The sequence below is a fragment of the Caretta caretta genome, chromosome 2 (genome assembly GCF_965140235.1).
Source record: "Caretta caretta isolate rCarCar2 chromosome 2, rCarCar1.hap1, whole genome shotgun sequence".
Taxonomy (NCBI): domain Eukaryota; kingdom Metazoa; phylum Chordata; order Testudines; family Cheloniidae; genus Caretta; species Caretta caretta.
In genome coordinates, this window is record NC_134207.1 from 83,934,671 (window position 1) to 83,958,821 (window position 24,151).

General features: G+C 41.4%; 1 protein-coding gene across 2 annotated transcripts in view; it reads left to right on the plus strand.

Annotated features, from left to right (window-relative positions):
- The first annotated feature begins 9,437 nt into the window (after positions 1-9,437).
- Positions 9,438-24,151, plus strand: part of CLUL1 (clusterin like 1) — a 32,421-nt gene continuing 17,707 nt past the window's right edge. The window contains exons 1-3 of one of the 2 annotated variants that reach the window (XM_048837173.2): positions 9,438-9,688; positions 21,750-21,859; positions 23,115-23,263. In XM_048837173.2, coding sequence (XP_048693130.1) covers positions 9,438-9,688; positions 21,750-21,859; positions 23,115-23,263 — 510 coding nt within the window. Of the gene's footprint in view, positions 9,689-21,749; positions 21,860-23,114; positions 23,264-24,151 lie in introns of those variants that run through there. The other variant, XM_075124761.1, reaches the window with a different exon arrangement.

Genomic DNA, 24,151 nt, shown 5'->3' on the forward strand with positions numbered 1-24,151 from the left:
AGCGCCTTAAGCATCCTTTCTGGGTGCCTTGTTTTTCTGGGATGGTTTATAATGGACTATGTTAGTAAAGCAGCCTCATGTAGTCCACATGTGGAAGTTATTAGCATCTGACTAATTCTGTTTCCGTAGTCACAGATTCATAGTTGTCCATCTCTCTGCCAATACTGGATTATTCCCTACAAAACATTTTCCAGGGTTTTGTCAAGTCTAATTTTAAGTGTCCCAAGGAATAGGAATTACAAGAATTCCCTGGGAAGATTATTCCACATCTTAATAAATCTCTGTGTCAAGATGTTTTCTCTGATCGGCTAATTTTTCTCTTTAATCCCTTTGGTTCTTGCAATACTTTATATAATTCCTCTTTCTATTTGGCCATTACCCTACACCTTGTTAATGCATTCCCTCACAGACAAACTATACATATTTAACTTTTTAAATTTCTTTTTGCAAGTCTGAACTTCCAGTCCTGTCATATATATATTTTTTTACTGAATGGTCTCCAGTGTGTCTGTTTTTCCAGTAAAGCGAGAAATGCAATCATATTTTTTAATGGGTGGGGAAGCAAGGAAGGTGGAACAGAGTTAAAGGGAGGGTTCTGGGGGTACTCCCTTATAACAGTTTGAAATAATCAGGGCAATTTCCTGCATTTTGAAAGATGTTAAGACATATTTTATGTACCAAAAGTAAGCCTTCTTCTCTAGAATTCTCTCCCCGGATAACTTGCCAATGGTAACTTATATTTTATTAAAGCCAAACAAGCATCACTTCTAATGGTCTCCAAACACACTCGCTTATTTCCCACCAGACCCACATGAAAACCGATTTTAAAGCTTGCACATTAAGGGTTTTTTAAGGCCAATGTAACCACTGGAGGGGAAAACCCTGAAAGCCAACCAAACAAAAACCAAACACAAACAAACCTCTCTCCCCTTCACCAAGTGAAGTCGATTTTCCTCTTCTCCATAGGTAAGAACATTAGCCTTTTAAAATCATCCCACATCTCTTATAGACTCATGCCCCTGATAGCTGATAAACTTCAATATTTATATGTTCATATGTACATGTTCACTGTTTTCTGTCTGACACAGTTCAGCTTATAAGGTAGATCAAAGTGCCACTTATGTAACATTCTCTAGTGGCTGGAGCAGGAGGCTGAGGCAGGACCCCTGGGTTCTATATTCTACTGTGTGATCAACTCCCCTAGCAACATTAGGGAAGTCATTTAGGTAAGTTGCGCCCATCATTTGTTTGCATCAGTATCAAGGGTAACCAGCTGAGAGCCAAGGAGACCTGGATAGTAGGGAAGTCAATAGGAGACGTGGGTGCTCAATACTTCTGAAAATCAGGACAGTCATTCATGCATTTAGATATGGATTCAGGTGCCTAACTTTAGTCACCCAAACTGAAAAAAGTTGGCCCTCATTCTTTTTAATGTGTTGTAGGTTTTCTGGCTGGCAAAGGAAGAGAAGATGTTGGTCTATCTAAGCCTTTACGTCTTATAAAGTCATAAGAATTTATGTACTCACTATGAGAAGAGCAGGAGACAAATAGGTTTTGTGCTCAAAAAGACACAAAACAGTTGTATGTAAATATCATTGCCTCAGACTATACCTAAAGATGATCATGCCAACAAAAAGCAAGTAGACTGAACTGTTGTATATAGCTGCTGTAACAAACTGGTTTATTCCTCATTCCTCAACATTTTTCAGCATCTAACCATCCTCCATTTAATTATTTAAACAGTTCGGAAATAGCAGAAATGCTACATAAACTCCTACCTAATCATGATAATGGCGTACATGTATAAAGTGCTTGTCTTCCGGTAGACTCTGACAGCACTTTATAAAGTGGATATGATAAACCTCAGTTACCCACATGGAATGGGGACCTGAAACTAGTTCAGACACACTCAAGCATAGGTTTCTAGATAATCTAGATCAGATAAGTGAAGTTTCACAGTGCTGCTGTCACCTGCTGGCATGCAGGCACCTCAAGGATGAAGTATGGTGACAACTATTTAATGGCATGCTGCAACTCTACCTAGGAAATAAAGAAAACTGTCCCCAACTGAAACTATAATGAGAATTATTTTTAGGTAGAAACAACTAAGTAGGATATGGTTTATTCATTTCCTGATCATGTGTTTAACATTTGATCTCTTTTGTACAGCTTAAATATTAATTCATAAAGAAGTTATATTTTGCAAACTGGATTGATATTTAAACCTGGATCAGCTCAGCAGTATTAAAAACAGGTGTTTCTGCAACTGTGATACACTGAGAAAATCTGCACTATTAATTGCTCTCAAAGTAATTTATATGTAGGGTCTAATGCTGACAATGGGCTGTGATAAGGAAGCATGTAGCACACTAGCTTATTATACTGCTGAAAAATGTTAACACTGTGGATGGGATCCTCACATTTCTACCAGCTAAGGATCTGGCTCTTTTCATGGTTCTTTCCCCCCTTTTCCTCATTTAAAATCTTGCTGACATGTATGTAACCCTGTCACAGAGTCATGCTGATCTGAATTTTGTTCTGGGTAATGAACACGCAATTTGCTGAAGTAGGAAGGAAGACAACTACCATGTAGGCAGTATAGCATGTTTAAAAGCACAGTTTCTGAATTTTGGGGCATCTAGCCACTGATAATCTTTCTGTTTAGTCTTGAAGACGTTCACGAGCCAAGGGGGGAAGTGTGAGTGTAACTGATTCATTTTAAGAATATTGCAACATTATTGCACCACTGAAAGTACTACAATGGAAGTAAGAGAGAATGAGGCCTGGGCTACCCTATGAAGTTAGGTAAACATGAGCCGCCTTGCATTGACCTAGTTGTGCATGTGTCTACACTTAAATTTGTCTCCCACTGATGTAAGCTCTCCATGATGCTGTCATAGTAACACCACCTCCCCAAGTGGCATTGAGCCATGGTTGGTGTATGAGGTTAATGCAGTGCAAGTTTAGACACTGTGTTACCTATGTCAACCCTAAGAATCCTCCAGCAGCTGTCCCACAATGCCTGACACTGACCACTCTGGTCACAGTTGTGAACTCCACTGCCCAGGGGTCACAGAGAGCATGTAAAGCCGACCCCCACTTTGAAGCCCTGTGAATTTTTGAAATGCCTTTTCCTGGTTATCCAGCTTGGCAAGCACACCTAGCAGGTCTCCATTGTTATGTGCAACTGCCCAGCTGTCCACTTCCCACACACTCTCCGGCTTGGAGTAGACAGGAGATATTGGATCTCTAGGATCTGTGGGGAGAAAAGGCTGTGCAGGCACAACTACGGACCTGCCAAAGAAACGTAGACATCTGTGAGCAGATTTCACAGGGATGCAGGAGAAGGGATATGACAAGGACCCGCAGCAGTGCTGTGTGAAAGCAAAGGAACTGTGGCAGGCATAGCAGAAGGCCTGGGAGACCCAACAGTCGATCCGGTGCTAAGCCGCAGACCTGCTGCTTTTACAAAGAGCTGCATGCCATACTTGGTGAAGACCCCACCGCCACCCCATTCATCATTGTGGTTACCTCTGAGAAGCCCTAGTCACAGGGAGGATGAGGATGAGGTAGAAGAGGAAAGGAGGGGACTGGGGCATATGCAACCATAGAGTGTTGGGGGTGGGGGTGGGGAAGGATCCAGCTATGCCACAAGCCAAGACCTATTTGAGACTCCATTGCTGTCCAGTCAGGCCTGCCAGTTGAGCATAGGTGAGTCTGATGAAGGGGAAGGAAACTTGGGTATGTGAGTCAATTTATTTCCCTATTACAGGGATGGTGCTCCCAATGTAGCAGGACACAGCTACTGACTTTTCATTAATTTACTCATACTAGAAGAGGTATTGTTACAATGAAGAGAGGTAGAGTGATCTGTTTTTCATTTCCCTGTACAGTTAGGCAGGGGCATGCGGTGCAGTTTGCTTATGTACAAAGGGATGTCCCTTGAATCCTCCTGAGTGATCTCAATAAAGCTTTCAGGGAGGTGCTCTGCAATCCTCTGCCGAAGGCTTTTATGGATGGCAGCCATATTTCTTCCTTCCCTATAGGACACTTTCCCATGTCAGTTGGCAATAGCTTTGGTAGGAACCATTGCAGTACACAGGCTAGCAGCATACGGGCCTAGGTGATTTCAGGATGCCAGCAGCAGCTGTGCTCTCTGTGCTTTTGTTACCCTCAGGAGTGAGATATCTGCTGAAATCACCACTGCCTGTGGAAAATGGTGCCAATTTTCAGTGCCATTGCCCATCACTCATAGTTTCATGCAACTGAGCAATCCCTTCTTCATTTCCCTCACCCTTGGCAGGCCGTACACACCATGGCTGGAGCTGAGAGTGGTATTGTGCACAAGCTCTCTGAAGCAAAAGTGTCAGTAAGCATGTATTGCTTAAAACTTTCGGGGAGCAAGGGAAGGGAGTTCTGAATTTTAACTTTGCTTTCCATTGTGAGTATACTGACAATGGTACCTCTGTTTAGTCTGTAGCTGCTGCCATTGCAGCCTTGAGGCTGCTGCCATTGTGGCCCCTGCACACCCGTGGAATACCCAAGCCAGATAAGTAGGAGTAAGAAGAAGATTCGGGATGACAGGAGATGACGGCCCAGAAGTCAGAGAGGGAGCTGCACCAGGACGTAATGGAGCTTCTCTGGCAACAAACACAGATGCAGCAGGCACTCTTGTGGATCTAAAGGTTCAACAATCCTGGGTTTGCCTCCCTTTGCAGTCCATGGAGAACTGCAGTTTAGCACCTCTCTATGCCACATGGAATGTTGAGGGGTGGGAATCAAGGGCCCCATGCTTATGCCTACCACTCCCCACTGGGGGCCATTAAGGACAACCACAGCTTCAGATGCACTGACCTGTGACAGGCACGGTTGATGTCTATATTGCTAAAATGGACATGAATGTTCCTTCCCTTTTATTAAGCTCTGTTCCATAAATTTATTACGGTTTTAATGTATTTGCTTTTAACGTGCACAGAATTTTTTGGAAGTGTTTTTGTTACTTGTTCAGAAAATAACTCATGTTCATTAGTTCCCAGCAAATGCTGCAGAATGGCCGGTGATGCTGACAGCACCCACCTTCTCGTGATTGTATGCTTTGACACAGCTCATAAGATCAGTGACAAACCGTGCAATAATCATAAATGTACAGCAAGCCCCACGAAATGAGTAGGTGCGTTGTCAGTGTCACATTCATAGATGTGCACCAAGCACCACGGAATTCCTAGCAGCCCCCAGACTGCAGGGTCAGGTAGAGCACAGCACACCACAGTGCATTACTGTGGCTCACTATTCAAGTGCTCTTTCAAAGCCTCCCTGCACCGGATAGCTCCACATTAAGCTCTTTTGATAGCCCTTGTGTCTGACTGTTCAAACACATCAGACAGTCGTTCTAGCTTTGTCCTCCATCTGGGTAGCAAATTTCCCACCCTTTGCTTCACAGATATTTTGCAGGGAAAAGCAGGTGGCTATAATCATTGGGATATTTTTCTCACTGAAATCCAATCCTGTGAATAAACAATGCCAGCGCCCCTTCAATCTACCAAAAGCACATTCAACTGTCATTCTGCATCTGCTGAGCCAGAAGTTGAATCTTTCCTTGGTGCTGTCGAGGTGGCCAGTGTACGTCTTCATGAGCCAGGGAAACAAAAGTTAGGCTGGGTCCCCCCAGGATCACTACTTGCATTTCAACATCACCAAGGTTAATCTGCCAGTCAGGAAAGAAAGTCGCTGCTTTCTTAAAGATACACACGTCATGCAAGTTCCCCGACCACCACACATTGATGTCAGTGAAGCATCCCCAGGGATGCACCAGAACTTGCATAGCCATAGAAAAGTAGTCCTTTCAGTTGATGTAGTCTGTGGCAAGGTAGTGCAGTGCCAAAATAGGAATACATGTGCCATCTATCACTCACCACAGTTTGGGAATACCATTGCTGAAAATCCATCCATTATTTCCTGTCCATTGCCTAGCATGACAGTTCTGTGTAGCAGGAGATGACTAATGGCACTGTACACTTGCATGACAATGGCCCCCACTGTGGATTTTCAAACTCCAAAATGATTTACCATTGACCAGTAGCAATCCAAGGCAGCAAGTTTTCACAGTGCGATCACTACTTGCTTCTTCACTGTCAGTGCAGCTCTCACTCTAGTGTCCTTGCCCTGGAGGGCTGGGGCGAGCTCAGCATGCAAATCCAGGAACATGGCCTTGCACATCCAAAAGTTCTTCAGCCGCTGCTCATCATCCCAGTCCTGAATTGTCATCCCACCCATCAGTGCTCTTTTCTCAGTCCCAGAAGCAGCGCTCCACTGTTTGCAGCAGCTCCACGAACACCACCAACAATCTTGAATTAGTTCTTGCTATGTCCCACAGCAACCTGACCACCAGGAAGTTGTCATGTTCCCCGCGGCTCTTTTTGCGGCTCTGCAAATACTGGAAGATAGTGAGTCCAGTGCTTGCAATGCTCATGATGATAGTGAAGAGCTGTGCAGGCTCTGTACTTCTGTCAGAGATGGCAGACAGCAACAAGTCCCGCACAGGTTTGTGGGATTTTTGAAATAGGCATAAAATTATGAGCTAGAGATGGCATTGTGGGCTGGAGAAAGCTGCATGCTGGGAACTTGATCCCACAGTCCCAGTCACCCCCGCACAACTCATTTCTGCCTCACCATGCACTGCCAAAACTTCCCAAAAGACAATGTGAGGGATGGTGGCGAGTTGCACCCAGGGACATTTACTCCTGGTAAACAAGCATTCCTGGTGAATATGTGCAGTGCTGGTGCAAGGAGCCAGGGATGCATGTGCACAAGCAATATACTAACTGTACCGGCTTCATGACGATGTAACTTGTGTCAGCAGAAGTTTGTAATGTAGACGTGCCCTAAGGGAAGAAGCACCAGATTACTTCAGTATTCACTACAGAAAGATAAGGTGGATCAGAGGCAAAATGGAAAAAGTAATATTTCACCAACTATAAGCCACATCCTTCTCACGTGTAACTAACTTTAGTTTTCCCCATTAACTTTAATGGGACTATAAAGATGAAAGGTTATGCCCTATGGATATGTTTATCTACTCAAGTGTTTGCAGATTTAAATTTCATGAAGAAGCTATTACTAGTCTTTTGTGAGTAGCTTTGTTTGTTGTCATAAATATATGGGTCTATTTACTCCAACTCACCGACACTGTCATCATACTCTCACTGATTCTGACAGAAGTTTTATATAACTTACAGTCTGATCCAATCCCCATTACAATCAAAGGGAATCTTTCTGTTTACTTCAATGGGCTTTGTAACAGGCTCATAGATAGGAAAACAGACTCTCTCTTCCTCCCTGCTTTTGTACTGTATTCAGCACAGTTAATAGCCATATATGTTCATTTTTAAGCCCTGATCCAGCAAAGCATCTAAGACCATTGATTTCAATGAAATTACTCTCCTGCTTATTATTAATTACTTTGCTTAAATAGGGTCTATTATTTTTAATGTTCTCATTTACTTTTTCCCCTTGTTGATAATACTTGGTCTCTACAAAGTGTTAGAAGCACACTATTCAAATTAAACAGTCCAGCGTGGGGGTCATGTGGTTTGCAGCCGTGATTTTCATGACAACTGTGTTCAAAGCAAAAGGAATTCTGACTGATGGATACCACTGGCTTTTTGGATGATATTTCCTTTGAGGAAGTACTGTTTTTCATTATTGTTAATTCCATTTACTGCCCAGTTATTTGTTTAGCAGTGCCCCAAACTGCTTGGCACTGTGTCTGATTTCCTAAATCTAGACATGGAGAAATGTGTATGTGTATGCACATTGGTCTTTAGTTGGTCTAGATCAATATCGCTTCACTGAAATCAATAACTTATGCTAGTTTACACTGGCTAAGGATCTGGCTCATTGTCTATCCCAGTGTTTCTCAAATGCGGCCACCATGGCTGCATGCAGCCACCATGGGGTTTTCCTGCAGTCATGGCAGCCTCTTGGGTCGTGGTGATACCCCAAAATTTGGACCCAAGGCTTCCAATACTGGCTTGCCTATAATCATAAATTGATAACCCCCCTGGTAAAACCCTTATTACCCATTTGGCCAGAATAAATTGATTATCTCCAACTCACAGAGGACTTCCAGAGCTGGCTAATCCTACCAACCCTTGGGAGGACACAGATCCAGCCCTCCACTCAAAGGATTGACATTCAAGCAGTAATTCTTCAAAAATAAAGTATCATTTATTAAAGGAAGTGAGCACTTACAACGCATTAAATAAAGCAAGAGGGAATACATTATAATACATAAGATAGTAAAACACTATGAATTCTTATTTAGAGATTATACATTAAAGCAGCGCAATAAAATAAAGACACAAACTAAACAGAACACATAGCACACACAAATCATATAATGGTTACAATGTGATACTTAAGGCACACAGAGACCCTGCATATATATGTATACAAGCCCTACTACAATGCTGATACATAATACTGCACTTATTAGAATGTAGCAGATGGAGACTCACCCCACACACACACACTATACATATATGTGAAAACATTACAAGTTTGTATATGGAAAAGACGACACAATTTAACATTACAATTCTGTGAGCGGTGATCAACCGGTCACAGAATGGGGTGGGGTGGATCTCACTCAGAAGCAGGCATCCAGCTTTATTTATAAGCACCCCAGTCAGTCTTTTTAAATAGACAGAAAATCAGACTTACACTCCCTCTGAACCATCTAGGGTCCTTCTGCCCTATCCAAATAAACTGTGGTTGCTGTCTCAGATCTCAGAATAACAGCCGTGTCAGGCTGTATTCGCAAAAAGAAAAGGAGTACTTGTGGCACCTTAGAGACTAATCAATTTATTTGAGCATAAGCTTTCGTGAGTTACAGCTCACTTCTCAGATCTGCTGCTGTTTCTTCAACTGCTGTTGCTTTCTTCTCGAATCTTCTGCTTCTTCCTTCTCCTCCACTCACACCCAAACATCAGCCTGCTGGTTGTCAGCCTTATATTCAGTCCCTAGCCTTCTCTGATTGGTTGTTCTCCAAGCTCAGAAATCAGCATAGATCCTCCCTGCCTAATTATACCAGCTCAGCCAATCAACTTGAATTCATTAGCATAGACTCTAATCCTCTCTTGATCCTCCTTCTAGCTATGGGAATAAATCCTCCTCCTAGCTCCACTCTTCAGGCATTTTGGAGAGGAAGCTGAGTCATGCCTGTTGAACTCTATTTCACCCCTATCTCTTATCTGCTAGTAGTCAATTTAGTCTGTGTCCTTCATTTTGATGTTTTCTAATAGAGAATCATTGCAGTGACCATTTTGGATTTTTCACTATAAATCATCATTAATTATTACTTATCTAAAGCCATAATTCTAAAATTAACCAGTGTTTTATGCAAGCTAAAGCATTATGATACTGTCACCACCATTGTTATGCAAATTTCGAGAGATGATTTTCACAATGTTTTTAAATCCCTCACTAGTTTCCCCCCACCCCCACATATCTCTGTCCTAGGTCCTGCAAGGTTTTTCAGAACAGCTAAAAGCAAAATCTCTTGTATCAGTGGTGGGGGAGTGGGTGCTCAGCAAAGCATTGGTCTCTCCAGCTCCCTCCCTGTTGCTCTTGGAGGTGCAGCCCTGCACCACCCCTGGAGACAGATGGGGCACAATGCTGCAGGAGCAAGGTGAATTCTCTTCTCTACCTATGGAGATGGGGAAGTGGGGCTTCAGCCCTGGAGTGGTTGAGAGGAGGGCTCCAGCAGCAGAACTTAGGGAGCCTGGCTGTGCAGACCAGGCTCCAGCCATGGGGCTTTGGGTGCCAACACCCGTCTCCGGCTGCAGCATTTCAGGCACTGACCTGCAGCTCTGGCCATGTGGCTTCATTCACTGGGCTTCTATTCAGGTTCCAACCCCTGGCTGCACAGCAGCAGGCTCCAATCCCTGACTCTGGCCACATGGTGCCAACCCCGGCCCTGGGCTCTGACCCCCAACCCTGGCACTTGGCCCAGGCACCAATCCTTGGATGTGTGATCCAACACCCAGCCCTGGCCACTGATCCTAGCTAGATGGAAGGCTGTGAAAAGTGATACTTGTATGTTTGTTAATATAACTTATCACCAGCTACTAAGTGTCCCCTGAACAGTGTTTGATATTAAAAACATACAAATATCGCTTTTCACAGTAATATTTTTATTAATGAATATGCAAAAAACCCTACATAAATTACAATAATGTAGATCTGTATATGCGCATATTTATCTGTTTTTCCTAAAGTTAATCAAGTATTTTAGGGAAAAGTGTCAATGCAGTCACTAGCAAGAGTTGGTGGCTGCACCCTGAGGCAACCAAAAAATTTGATGTGAGAACCCCTGTCTGTATACATAAATGTGTACCTGAATATACTCTGTTGAAGTGTCCCTAGGCTCTGTTTGCCAGATGCTAGGAATGAGCAAGGGGGTGGATCACTTGATTACCTGTTCTGTTCATTCCCTCTGGGGCACCTGGCATTGGCCACTGTCAGAAGACAGGATACTGGGCTAGATGGACCGTTGGTCTGACCCAGTATGGCCGTTCTTATGTTCTTAAAATAAATGCCTTGATTCCACAACAAGCACAGTTCAAATTAGCTACATCAATGTTTCCTAAAGTGTGGGGTGAATGCAACAGGAAGGGGTCGGTGACAGAGTCTGAAGGACTAAATAGGAGACAGGTGCAGACAGAACTCTCAATTGTTCTTCAGAGTCTCAGCTTTCATATTTCAAAGTTAGCCTCTAGTGTAATGGTTGTGAAGAAAACCTTCAAAATGTGGCCTACAGTGAAACCAGTGGGGTGGTGTCTGCCTGACTTTGCAGAGAGCCTGAAACAATAGCTCTGAAGCGTGCACTGTACCATTTATTTCAAAGAGTGCTGTCGATGTTAACTATGCCAACAGAATTCCTCTTCTATAGGTATAGCTATGTCTACACTGGGGGTTTTGTTGGCTTAGCTATGTCACTGGGGGGGGGGGGAGAGTTTTCACACCCCTGACTGACATAGCTATGCCAGTATAAGTTTTAAGTGTAGACCAAGTCCAGTGTTCAATTATAATGATACACTCAGAGGAAGGAAGAGGTGATGGGGCCACCAGTACTAAGGCTTTGTCTACACTAGGCTTTTTGTCAGTAAAACTTTTGTCGGTCAGGGATGTGAAAAAAACACTCCCCTGATCTATATAAGTTTCACCAACAAAAAGCACCAGTGTGGACAGCGCTATATCAGCAGGAGAGCATCTCCCGCCAACATAGCTACCATTGCTTGTTGGCAGTGGTTTAATTATGCCGATGGGAAAGCTCTCTCCCATTGGCACAGAGCGGGTACACGGGAGACCTTACAGGGGTGCAGCTGCAGCGGTACAGCTGTGCCCCTGTAAGGTCTGTAGTGTAGACATAGCCTTTGCAATCCAACAGCCGTCTTTCCAGTCGCAGCTGAATCAGACAAACGAGAGACACTGGCAGAGTTACAACAATATTCTCATTGCTGGCAAAACATTGCAGAAGCTCGCTTTTGAGCATTTGTGAGAAATCAAGTTATTTTGCAGCCATACGCCGTTTTCACTGTGATGCTGGCAAACTTCTTTCTATGGAAAATTTAGAAAAGTCTGAGTAGGATTTTACAATTTCCCAGCCTTATGGGGGAAGGGAGGAAGCTGTGGTCCATAGCAAAGATGGGCTACTGACTGGGGTAGAACTTGAAAATACTCATGAATAGATGTGAATTGTATTATTATTTGTATTACAGCAGCACCCAGAAATTCCAAGAGCCTCATCATACCAGTTGCTGTACAAATACATACTAAGGCTATGTCTACACCAGCACTTTTGTCCGTAAAACTTTTGTTGATCAGGGTGTGAAACCCCCCTCCCCCGATCAACAAAAGGTTCACTGACATAGCCATTGTCACTTGCTGGGGGTAGTTTTGAGTGGCTACACGGGAGACCTGACAGCAGTACAGCTGTGCCACTGTACGGTCCGTAGTGCAGACATAACCTAAGTCACATGGGGGAAACTTATCTCTGCAGTCTGGCCCTTTTGAACACGTTTACCAGTAGAACAAAGCTGCTGCAGGACAATCTAATCTGTATGCAAGTGGCCATCTACAGGAGGCAGAGAGGTAGCTCTTCTGGCTCTGCATTACTGCTCCTACAAGAGGCCCCTGCAAGGGCATGAGTGGCCAGGGCAATCTCACATGGTGATGATTCTGCATTCATGCAAAGACTAGGGACACAAGCTAGAGCAGCCCTGAAGAATGCCCTAACATCCGCCAGGCAGGACCAGAATATGGGAGATACAACCTTCCTCCTCTCTGCCCCTGCAGTTGCCTTTGTGTCAGTCCAGGGGTGAATCTAGCTCATAGTTCTTGCCCTGAAGAGTTTGACCTAGTTTATGATTCAATACTACAAGTGGGTGCAACAAACAAAGGGGAATAGGGGGAGGGGAGGAACTAGAGCGACAATATATGAACATACAGTTATGCAGACTAGCTGTGTTCACCGATGGCTGGATGTGAATCATTCAGCAGGGTTTTTTTCTTTGTCATAAGTTATGTGAATAAAACAAAAGAAAAAATAATATTGATATCTGTAATCCCTACTGGCCATTGGCTACCTGCCTAGAACTAAAAATGTCTAATGTTGCACTAGACACCAGTTTATGTAGCTGTCCCAAAATTCTGACTGTAACTTAATACCAAAGAACAACTAAACCAGATTTTAAAAAAAGTGTTCAAGTCTAATTTTAAAATTACAATATTCTATTAATTTCTGCTTCACACAAGAGTTTTCTTTTACATTTTATGAATGCAACACATTGATCCAAGTTTTCATCAGGCTTCTGATTTACATGTGACAGTTGCTATCTTAGTTGACTCTGGAAATTGAACAAGGGATCTCTAGAGCAATAAGCATTCATTTCTACAGCTTGAGCTAAACAGCCAGACTATAGCTAGGGGCTGTAACTGTCTCACATCCTATATGGATCAGAGACAGCAAGGGACATGTAAAACACACTGATTTGTGACCTAACTTGTGCTTCAGTTTGTATATTCAGAACCTTCCTGTACCGTAAACTAGAATTTTTGCATGCACAGATCTGGTAGTTGGCTTGGCAGATTAGTGCAGGCCAAAACAGGGTTGTGCAGCCTCTGTGGCTGAGATTTATAATTATTATTTTTTATTTTACAGTGTCCAAAAGTGAGCTGGACATTTTAGAACACAAACAAACGCCAAAGTCTTTGTCCTAAAAAATTTACTATCTGACTAAAGATGTGACCCAAGAAATGAAGATAGATGGGGAAGATGGATGAGGAACTGCAAGGTTTTTATGCACATATTGATCAATAATTTTCAATTTTTTGTTGTTTGGATGAATTATTTATTTGTAGGTGACGTGGCAATGCACTGTACATTGTATAACTGCATAGCCTGTTCTTCCTTAAGAATGTTTTCCTTTAAATTCTGGTGCTTTGTGGACTCCACCTCCCTCCCCCTCATTTCCCTTTGTTGCTTCTTTTGTCTCTTTCTATCTATCTTCCTTTGTGTTTCTTTTTCTCCCTCTTGCTTAGGGGATTCATCTCCCCCACCCCCTCCTGATCACTCAAACCAATATTTCTATCATAGAACCTCTTAAAGTATTTAAAAAAAAAAAAAAAAAGAACAGGAGTACTTGTGGTACCTGAGAGACTAACAAATTTATTAGAGCATAAGCTTTCATGGGCTACAGCCCACTTCATCGGATGCATAGAATGGAACATATAGTAAGAGGATATATATATATATATATATATATATATATATACATACATATATATATACATACATACACACACACACATACAGAGAAGGTGGAAGTTGCCATACAAACAGTAAAAGGCTAATTAATTAAGAAAGTATTTTAGTATTATGAAGCAGATGTTATGGGTAGCATAGCATGTACATAAGAGACAGCTGTAAAAACACACAAGATGGTAATTGGACAAGAACTTCTAGAAGCATAAAATCATTAATTCCAATTTTCAGTTAAACTCTTTTTAGAAACTTTAGCTAACATTTTAATGAATAGGGGGAAAGTTCAGCTTCGGGCTGCATTCCAGCTCTGCTTCCTGAAACAACTCCATTTCCTTTTCACAACAAAGTATGGAGCTGTGATTGTCTTCTTATTGGACATATTGAGGAAGCTTTCTCTTTACACATCCCTCTTTGTGCAGCCTCTCCCTCAGGCCCTAGAACAGGTTCCACTCTGAGTTCAACAGAAGCAAGTGCCCAAGATTCCAGCCAAAGAAATTTCCAGTGGTCTTCACTGATTGTTATTAAGGCCTGATCCTACAAAGTACTGAGTGCTCTCAACTACATCTAAAGCAGCTGAGTGCAAGTAGCAGCACCTCTCAGGAAGTGCTCAGTACCTCACAGGATCAGGCACTAATTCACTCATCTTCAGCTCATTAAACACCAGGGTTGTTTCCAATAAGCAGCAATTCCAGGAGTAGCTGATACTGAGCTGAATGCAGAATAGATGTGTAAGTGAAGCAGATGAGCATGCAATATGGTATCATTCTAACCTGCCCCTTTCAGTATCAGCCCCAAAGCTGATATATTACATGACTGCATGTAATAAAACGTGTTTGTTTTAACTATCCTAAGGAAGCTTGAAACTAAACCCTCACAAAACATCTGGTTGAAAACTTTAGCATTTTCATATTAAATACTTCCTGAAATCTATTTGTATAACTGCTCCATGCAGACTTGCCTCAAGATTTGGAATAAATAGTTCCTAACTCATTTTGTTATCCTTGCACTGGCTTTGATCTCTCCTGCTGATAACATAACATTAGTAATGGTATTTTTCCAAGTTCAACAGTTAGCTGATATTCCAGACACAATTTCTGAAGACACCATAGTATACTTTTAGATTTCACCTTCATATTGTATCACTTTTCAGGTGTTTATAATAACCCTTTAATATTTTAAAACTCTTTTACCTAATACATTTGTCTTTCTCCATTCAATAAACATAATGCAGCATTTTGCTAATGCTTTAGGAGACAATGGCTCCCTTTTTCTATGTAACAGCTTTGTGGAAGATGCTAAAAGGAGATTTACATACCTCTGTGAATAGCATTTATTGCTGGGACTGGTATTTAGAGTATTACACCAAAACCCTGGGTGGCTTAAAAAAAAAAAGAATTCATCAGGGGAGTGATAGATTCCTGCCCCCGCCACCTTAGATATTTGGAATCTAGAGGATGTCTCCTAACAGACTGTTAGTTCCAAGGTAAGAAACTTTTATCTTAAATTTGAATTATATTTATACTCCTATTTATATATCAATTTCCAGTCTGAATGGCTACAAAGCACTTTACCTAATATAAATCTGTCACAATGAAATACAGCAACCAACTTGTATACATCACTGTACATGTTAGTGTGTGAAGGAGAAATTTTAGCCAGAGACCCTGGCAAAACCTGTTGTGTCCTTTGCTCTTTACACATTATACCTAGTGTGAGGGAACCCTCTGGGCACAGTGGGGTCCAAATAACCATGTTTACTAAACATATATAACATTCAGAGCCTAGCAAAACATATATGCTGCTCCTCTTGCAGGTGGCTTCTGAAACACAGAAGACAGAGAGGGCCACTAGAGGGCTCACAAACTATTTGAAAGGTTCCTACTCAATTCTTATACACAAACAACCCATTAAGGCTCCAACCCTACAAAAACATCCACATGTTCTTAACCTTAATTACGTGAGTATGCCCCTTGACATCCCATTGGATTTTGCTTCAATTCAAGTCACATGCTTAAGGTTACACTTGTATATGTAAGTTTTTGCAGGATCAGGATCTATTTCTTAAAAGAACCTTGGGATCTTTGATGTCATTATAAAGCACTTAATTTATTGATCCTGAAAGACGAGGTTGACACTGCCTAGTTAAGAGAGTATAGGTATTCCAAACTTGATGTTTAGACCATTAGGCTATCCCAAGTAGGAGTCTGAAGATGCCTGGTATGAAAGCAACTCTTCTATATTATGAACAAATTATGTTCATACAATATAAATGAAAGAAACTTACAATGACTCCAATGACTCCATACTGCAGGAAATTCCTATATTTCAACATCTGTTTTTGTCCTGAGTCAAGGCAAAAAGTTGAAATAATCTTAATGGATTTAGATTATTAAATCTAATGGATCAATAACGGGGATAAACTGTGGTGCACAATGGGAGTTGTTATCTGGCTGGGGAGCAGGGCCCATAATGCAGAATGAGGGCACAAGGAACTCAGAACTAAACTTCCAAGAAGCACTATGGTAGCTCAGGCTTACGGAGATTAATGCCTACCAAACCCGAAGTGAAACATTTCATTTGAACTTTCTGAACATAAAATTCCCCCCAAATCAATCCTCTCTTGTGGAAAACTTCAATTTAGCTGAAACCCCAATTTCCAAAAGGAAAATGGTTCATTTGAAATTTTTTGACCAGCCCTAATTATAACGTATGTATTTTGATAAAACCTAGCATTCGTGGTATTTCAGATTAAGAAAAACAGCCCAACCCTGCAACCCTTTACTCATACAAATAGTCCCAATGGGACTAGAGCATGAATAAGTGTTACAGATTCATTCAATAATTAATAGTAGCAGAAATGTGGGCTGAATTTTAGGATGTTACAGGAATTTTCTTGTTGCAGATGTAGTGCATTCAATGCAATGTAAAAACTGAACAGGGTAGTATAATAGCGTGGTAAAAAATGACATCTTGTGGATGAATATATTGTCCAAAGTCAAGACAACAGTATTACAAAAAAGACCACTGCAAACTGTTGGCAATACATAGAAGATTTGTCAGCGCAAATTTGGAAAAGTTTTAAATTTCCAAAATAGGTCAGGGCAGATAGAACCTGAAGAGTTAAAAAAGTAAAGTTAAGTTGTTCCGAATATGAAACTTGCTGATAAAATTTGTGTAAAGTTTGTTAAAGTTAAAACTCAAGAGTGCTGCTTTGAGGTTAGTAGGACTGCACATTAATAACAGGACTTTCTCAAGTGTGAAATGATGAGTCCTTTGGAGTCTCCTCAATCCAAAAGTTAGTTCTTTAAATCAGTGGTTCTCAATCAGAGGTCCGTGGCCCCCTGGGGGCTGAGAGCTTGTTCCAGGGGACTACGGGGCCCCACGGTAGAAGGCTGGTGCCCCCATGGAGCTGAAACTGGGAATGGACTCTCCGGGAGCCCCAAGCCCCAGAACTCCCCCAGGGGCTAAAGTCCCGAACTGGCACCCCCCATGGGGCTGAAGCCAGAGCTGCAGGGCTGAAGCCCAGAGCCCTGACACCCCAGCAGGGCTGAACTTGGGACCGGAGCCATGGGGCTGAAGCCCAGAGCCCTGGCACCTCCATGGTCTAAAGCGCAGGACCCCAATGCCGCCACGGGGCTGAAGCCCTGAGTTTCCCCCCCAAACCCCAGCACCCCACAGGGCTGAAACCCTGAGTTCCCCCCCCCCCAGCCCTGGCACCCCATGGGGCAAAAGCCCTGAGGGCCTCCTCTGCCAAGTGGCTGAAGTCCGGAGCCTCGAGTCCCCCATGTTGTGGCTGAAGCCCCAAGGACTCCTCCACCCAGCGGGGCTCTGTGGGGGGGGGGGGCCTCCAAAAGAAAAAGGGACCCCTGCTTTAGATTAACTCTGATAAAATATTTGATTTTTCCAAATGATCTATATTGACCCTTGTCCTCATCCATGCCAATATTTCTTTATTTCCTGTTTCATCTTAACTTGGCATCCTATACTTTGCTAAATTAACTGATTTTTTTCTTTTCCCAGTCAGTTGAATTTCTCTATAGAGATCCCTTGGCTGCTTAGACCATCAATTTGTCATTATATATTTGTAAATAATAAAAAGCCAAAGGCCAGGTTTTATTTTCCTCATAGAAAATGAAAAACATGAAACTAATTCCCATTTCTGTTTAGACCACATAATGGGTTAGGAAAACATAAACATTTCTCCGTAAAATCAGTGTAATTTCTAAGGAGATGTAACATCCAGGGTACTATAATGTATGATGTTGACTCTTTGAAGGAAGGCATGCACAAGGAATGCTGCGCCAGGCAAGGGTCTCAGCACCATAAGAGTCCTGTGACAGATATCCTTGTGGGTCCATAACTCTGAATGGCTCAGAGGAGTGTTTGGCACCAGCCCTAAATAGGGCATTTGCCAAGAAGTTCTATTGTGAATGAGCAATTGGTGGACCCAGTGTCCCCCGAGGTCTATGTGTAGGCTCAGAAGAAGGTGGCACTGCAGCTTTTTACTCACCCTGCAATGTGGGGGTGGATTCCTTCCTCCCCACTTGCCATGGTTTCCCCACACAAAGCTTGTAACTACTGACCGTTTTTGACTGAATGGGATATGTTTCTCTGTAGATAGACTCCATTGGCTTTTGACTGGCCAGCACTAGACTCGCCATATGAACAAACTGAAAATAAAATAGTGAAAAAGAGAGGGGATATAGTTATTTTTAAAATGAAAAAAATGTAAAAGGAGAGAAAAATCTTCCCTGATTAGGATCCTGTTCGGAGTGTCGGCCCAATAATGTACAATTCAACATCTTCACTAAAGAGTCCAGACTCTCTGCCTATGTGAGCATAGCTTCTACAGACACTGAAGGGAAGAGATACAGTGAGTGCCAAATCCTGACACCAGCACTTGATCCAAGCAGACAGGGTGGCTGTGGGCTCTTACCCAGCACTCTCACAAGAGGCAGGGTTACAGGATATGTGTAGTAGCGAATCCTGTGGCATTTGGTTCATTCCCTCAAGTTCTCTGTGATATGCCAGGCACCACGCCACCAAGAACACAGAAGTCCTGGACCTCTGGAAAAGCATGTTTCCTGACTGATAGCAGAATACCAGATGATCAACAATTCACCAGGGATGCTGCTGTCAGTGAGTCAACATTTAACGTATACGAAGGCCAGAATTTTCAGACTAGACCAGCGATTCAGGGAGTTTTAATATTTGGTTGTCCAACTTAAAACACTTGCTTTTCAGAGTAGTTGAACACCTGCAGTTCCCACAGACTTTGATAGCAGTCACAGGTGCTCAATACTTCTGAAAATCAGGCTAATGTGTCTCAAGTGGGGCATCCAAAAAATAGAAAAAGGAGGACTTGTGGCACGTTAGAGACTAACACATTTATTTGAGCATAAGCTTTCGTGAGTTACAGCTCACTTCATCAAATAGAGGCACCTAAAATCTCTAGAAACTTTTGAAACTTTTGGCCCAGATGGCTAAGGTTTGCAATGTAGATCTGGAGGCAGATTCCAATATGTGTTTAAAAACAAAAAAACAAACAAACAAACAAAAAAACACCTCCCTAAATAGTGTGGATTATGTTTGATCTTGACCTTCATTCACAACATTTAGTTATTATGGCCTCTGAGGTAAAAACATATTCAGGACATTTTAAAATGTGATTACAATACTGAACTTTTTACATTTTGTGTACTTTAATGGATTCCCACTTCTCTCCTCCACTTTGACTTCAGTGGGGAATGGCACTTCCACATCACAATGTGGAATATAGATTGACAGTAACACATCATATAGATGCTATTAACTTAAATATTTGATTTCAATATTTAGCAACATATGTACGTAAGATTCTGCAAATTTTTCACACGTTAATTTGTATAGTAATTAAAAATCATGCAAGTATAAACATGGAGATGTAACAATGTACAAAATGATAAGATTGCTTATGTCCTATCAGACCGTTCTCATATATACACCTGTATTTGGATTAGGAGTTCTTTTGATTCCTGAATCTTATTTGCCTTTTTTTGTTGTTGTCTTACTGGACATTTTTCTAGCATATGAAAATGAAGTTATTTTAAAATAATTAAAGGTAGAAATCATTTTTAGCTAAAGTAATTTTAATAAATTCACTAAGATACCCTCTACCACAAACTGTAAGTTTTAATATTTAATATTTAATATTTTAAGTCAGATCTTTCTGACTTAAAAAGGAAATAATTTAAGAAGCCACTGGTCAAAAATACTAGGGTCACTAGATAAGGGGAAATAGCAAATCCATATTATGTCCAACACTCCCCCTAGTGTTGTTTTTGCTTGTAAGCATGGGCAAGTCTTAAATCTGAAACAGAGGGAAATCCTATAGCCTAATCACAAAATGTCTCATTAATAGGATTAAGTACCTTGTCATCAGATAAGTAGAACATGGCAAAATCCCTGACACACATGAAAATTAGATCAGAACACAGTCTGATTCCTTCTTGATGCTGGGAACAATTTTTACAAAGGAGATATTTCAGTATTAGTGGTAAATATATGCTATTTTCTAGATTAATTTGGTTAACTAGTTTGTACTTCTTTGCAAAGTTATTGTTCATCTGCTATTGATGGAAATATAAAAGTGAATCCTTGCTATAAATTTATATATAAACTTGTAACTGATACCATTACTCTTGCTTTAGAAAGGGTGTATTGTCTAAAAAAAGGAGAGTAAGTATTGTCTTTCATTTGATGAAATGAGAACTTGTAACTACAAAATAAACCCCTTTATGCTATGGCTGTGTATGAAGGGGAACTAAAGTAAATGGCATTCGTATTCCTTAACTTACTGTACAGAAATATGTTTCAGTTCATTGTTGTATTTTTAATTCATATAATTAATTCATTTCCCTATTTCTTACCACATCTATTTTTTACTTTTAACACATTTAGCATTATTCTGCATGACAGTGGCAAATACAATTAAGATGCAAAAGAACCACCTTTTTGGAGTTGAAGAAGGAAATAATATCATAGAAGATTTTCTTTCCTAATATGGCATGTGTATATAGTAGAGATACGTTTATATTCCTGAACTAGTAACTAAAATGAGTAAAATTGCTACATTGTGGTGTCAGTATTTATGATTTTTTGTGACTTGGAAGAAAGTAAGAGTGAGCGAGTAAAATTTACAATACTCTATAATAAACTAATATAAAAAACAAGGGACCTGAGTCTGATTTCAGTTACACCACTTGACACAATGGATTTACACTACTGCAAATGCAACGAGAGTCCAACCTGCTGTAGAAAGAGACCCTTACTAATGTGTTTTAATTAATCATAACATTCAGATGTGTATTATATAAAAGAGGAAAAAATATTCAAGGCTTTGGACTTTTATTACATTTTTAACATTTTTTATTAGTTTGGAAATAGTGTTAGAATTTTCATAGACATTGCTGTTGCTTTTATTTTGGCATAATTCTGAGTACTCACTTGAAGTCTAGTATTGGTGCTGTACAAGATCTACAGCTATTTGTATTGAGTGAAAACAGGCCAGTCTTTGAGATGTCCCAGCAAGGAGCTTCAGAATGTTCATTCAGGTAAGTTCATGGAGCAAAAGGAGCAAAAAAGACATTTCACAGAAAGAAGGTTGCCTGAATTGGGCTCATTGACTTCAATTGAAAAATTCTCAGATTCCATGGGAGCAGGATCAGCCTCTTGTATTATAGTACTATTTATATTCTTATTTGATGATAAATGAGATCTGGAGTGGGAATCTTAGGAAGCACACTGACTAATATGAGTAGCCCCCCTGAAGCCAATGGAACTACTCATCATGGTAACAAGCACTACACTTGATAGTAAGCGTTTGCATGATGGGTCTCTAATGTTTTAGATTTAACTTCTACTAATTATTCTACTCCTTATGCAGAGAGAACATGAAGTCATGTTGGCTATTTCTGATATACCTGTTATGGCTGAGGGGCCATCAGTGTTCACCTATAAAGGAGGAGGAAATCAATCCATGGGAACACCTGAAAAGTATGTATGCTTTTATGATTAAGTATGGATTGAAAGCTCCTGGGCCCACTTCTGCAGTCAGATCTGCATGGGAGGACCTTTGCTCCCACACAGAGCCCCACTGAAGTCTATAGGGTTCGTTCTGCACAAAAGTCTGCCCATGCAGATCCAATTGCAAGTGTGGGGCCTTAAGATGTGTGACATTGATGGTTTCTAGTGATGCTGAAGTAAAGCACCCACAAAGCCTATTCATTATAAATTCCTATTTTAAGGGGGTCCATAAAAATTGAAACTAGTTATACAAGGGATCACTGAAGGGAGCTCATTTTTCCTTTTTATTTCTTATTTTCCAGGTATATTTTTTTTAAATAGTGTCCTTCTTAAATTACTGGAGTAAAATCTGAAAACTAAATTGAATTCAACAGGGTTTGGATTATTTTATTTTATTTGTTTAAACAACATTTTTCAAGTTTTCCAGAACAATATGCTCGACCCCTTTGCTGTTAAAAGTTACTAAAATGGTAAAAATACCTTGTTTTAAAAACATCTATAGTGTTTTGAAAGTGTTTTTATTTTGCCGTTTACTACGAAAAGGACCAGTTATGAACATATAAACCAGACTGAGGCAAAGAAACATACAAATATCAAACAAAAAGTGAGGGGGAGAAAAGAATGATGTATGAAAGTGCATTTTATAATTTCATATGCGACATATACTTCACTTGTTTTCTGTAGTTCCCATTGATGTTGATGGGATTTCTGTACAGGGAACAAATGCATATTATGTCTCAAGCATGATAGCATGATTTTTGTTTTCAAAACATGGGCCAAACTGAGTTGCCATTGAAGTCAATGGTCATTTTGCCATTGATGTTCAGCAGAAGCATGACAAAGCCCTATATTCTTATGGGAATTGAATTAAGATTCTTCTAAACTATATGTTTAAAAAAAAGTTAAGAGAAGTAGCTAGGATTAAAAATAAATATGTCAGCTAAGTAGAAACAGGTGGCTGAGGATTAACCTGAACTAGATCAAATTAAGCTACAATAGGAGCATATATCTGATCAACAGAAGGCTTTGGGCCAAATCCTTAGCTGGTGTAAGTCATCTTAGCTCCACTGACTTCAGCTTGCACCAGCTAAGGATATAGTCTTGTCTGCTTAGAAACGTAGAGCTGTTTAATTATCCCTTGCTATCAGAGTGCATTATAGCAATATAGCAATTAGGCCCCATTTTAAAATCAGGTTCGTTTTAAAATTTGGTCTGTTTTTTTTAGTTTTATCTGAAGTTGGTGAGAAATATGTAGACGAAGAGGTAAAGAAAGCTCTGATAGGCATTAAGCAGATGAAAGTTATGATGGAAAGAAATGAAGATAAACATGTACATCTGATGAAAACCTTGAAGAAGAGCAGTGGAGAAAAGCAGGTAACTGTAAATGGTAATTAAAATCTGAGGAATTGTATATGATCATTTTTACATTGTTACTTGTCCCAATCAGAGACATTATGGACTAGGTCTTCACTTTGTGATATAGCCCTGTAGCAAAGCGAGTCTCCTCAGTGAGGCGCCTCCTGCTGGTCTTCTGGGAATTAGCTCTTTTCCAGCGTACAGAGCACCCTCTGCAGGCCAGTGTTTCTCCTGCTGCTGGCCCCGTGTCCCTCCCGGACCCCAGTGCCTCTTTACCTCAAGGTTCTTCCCCCAGCAGTATCCCCTTACTCTGGGTTTCCCTGCCCAGGGGAACCCCCAACCCTCTAAACCCACCTTGCCTCAGTGGTTACTGCCAGTCATCATCTAGCCCCCAGTCGCTGGGGCAGACTGCAGTGTAATGGCCACTCGTCACTGGCAAGGGGTTAGGACCTGCTGCCTTTGCCTATCTCCAGGCTGCCCCTCTGAAGCCCCAGTACCTTTTTCCCTTAAACAAGGCCTGCAGCCTGGGGTTTTACCAGGCTGGAGTTCCCCAGCTCCGTTTGCCCTTCCCCAAGGTACCTTACCCCCAGGCAGCTAGCCCTTCCCACTCCAGGGCTAGAGTGAGAATCCTCCAGCTCCTGGCCCCCAGCCCTCTCATCAGCTGACTGAGCTAACCACAGCTGTGGCTGCTTCCCCAATCAGCCTAGCTTGGCTGCTTTTAACCCCTGTTCTCCAGGAGTGGGGCAGCCTCCCCACTACCAGCCTATAGTAAGAGGGCCACACTTTTATGCTCCCCATTGAGCAGCCCAGAAAAATCTGTGATTCAGGGAGTCAATCTCCCTCCTGGTTTCTCCACGCTTCCAGGAAGGATGTAAACTGTATGCCTGGTGCAGTGTATGCCTTCCG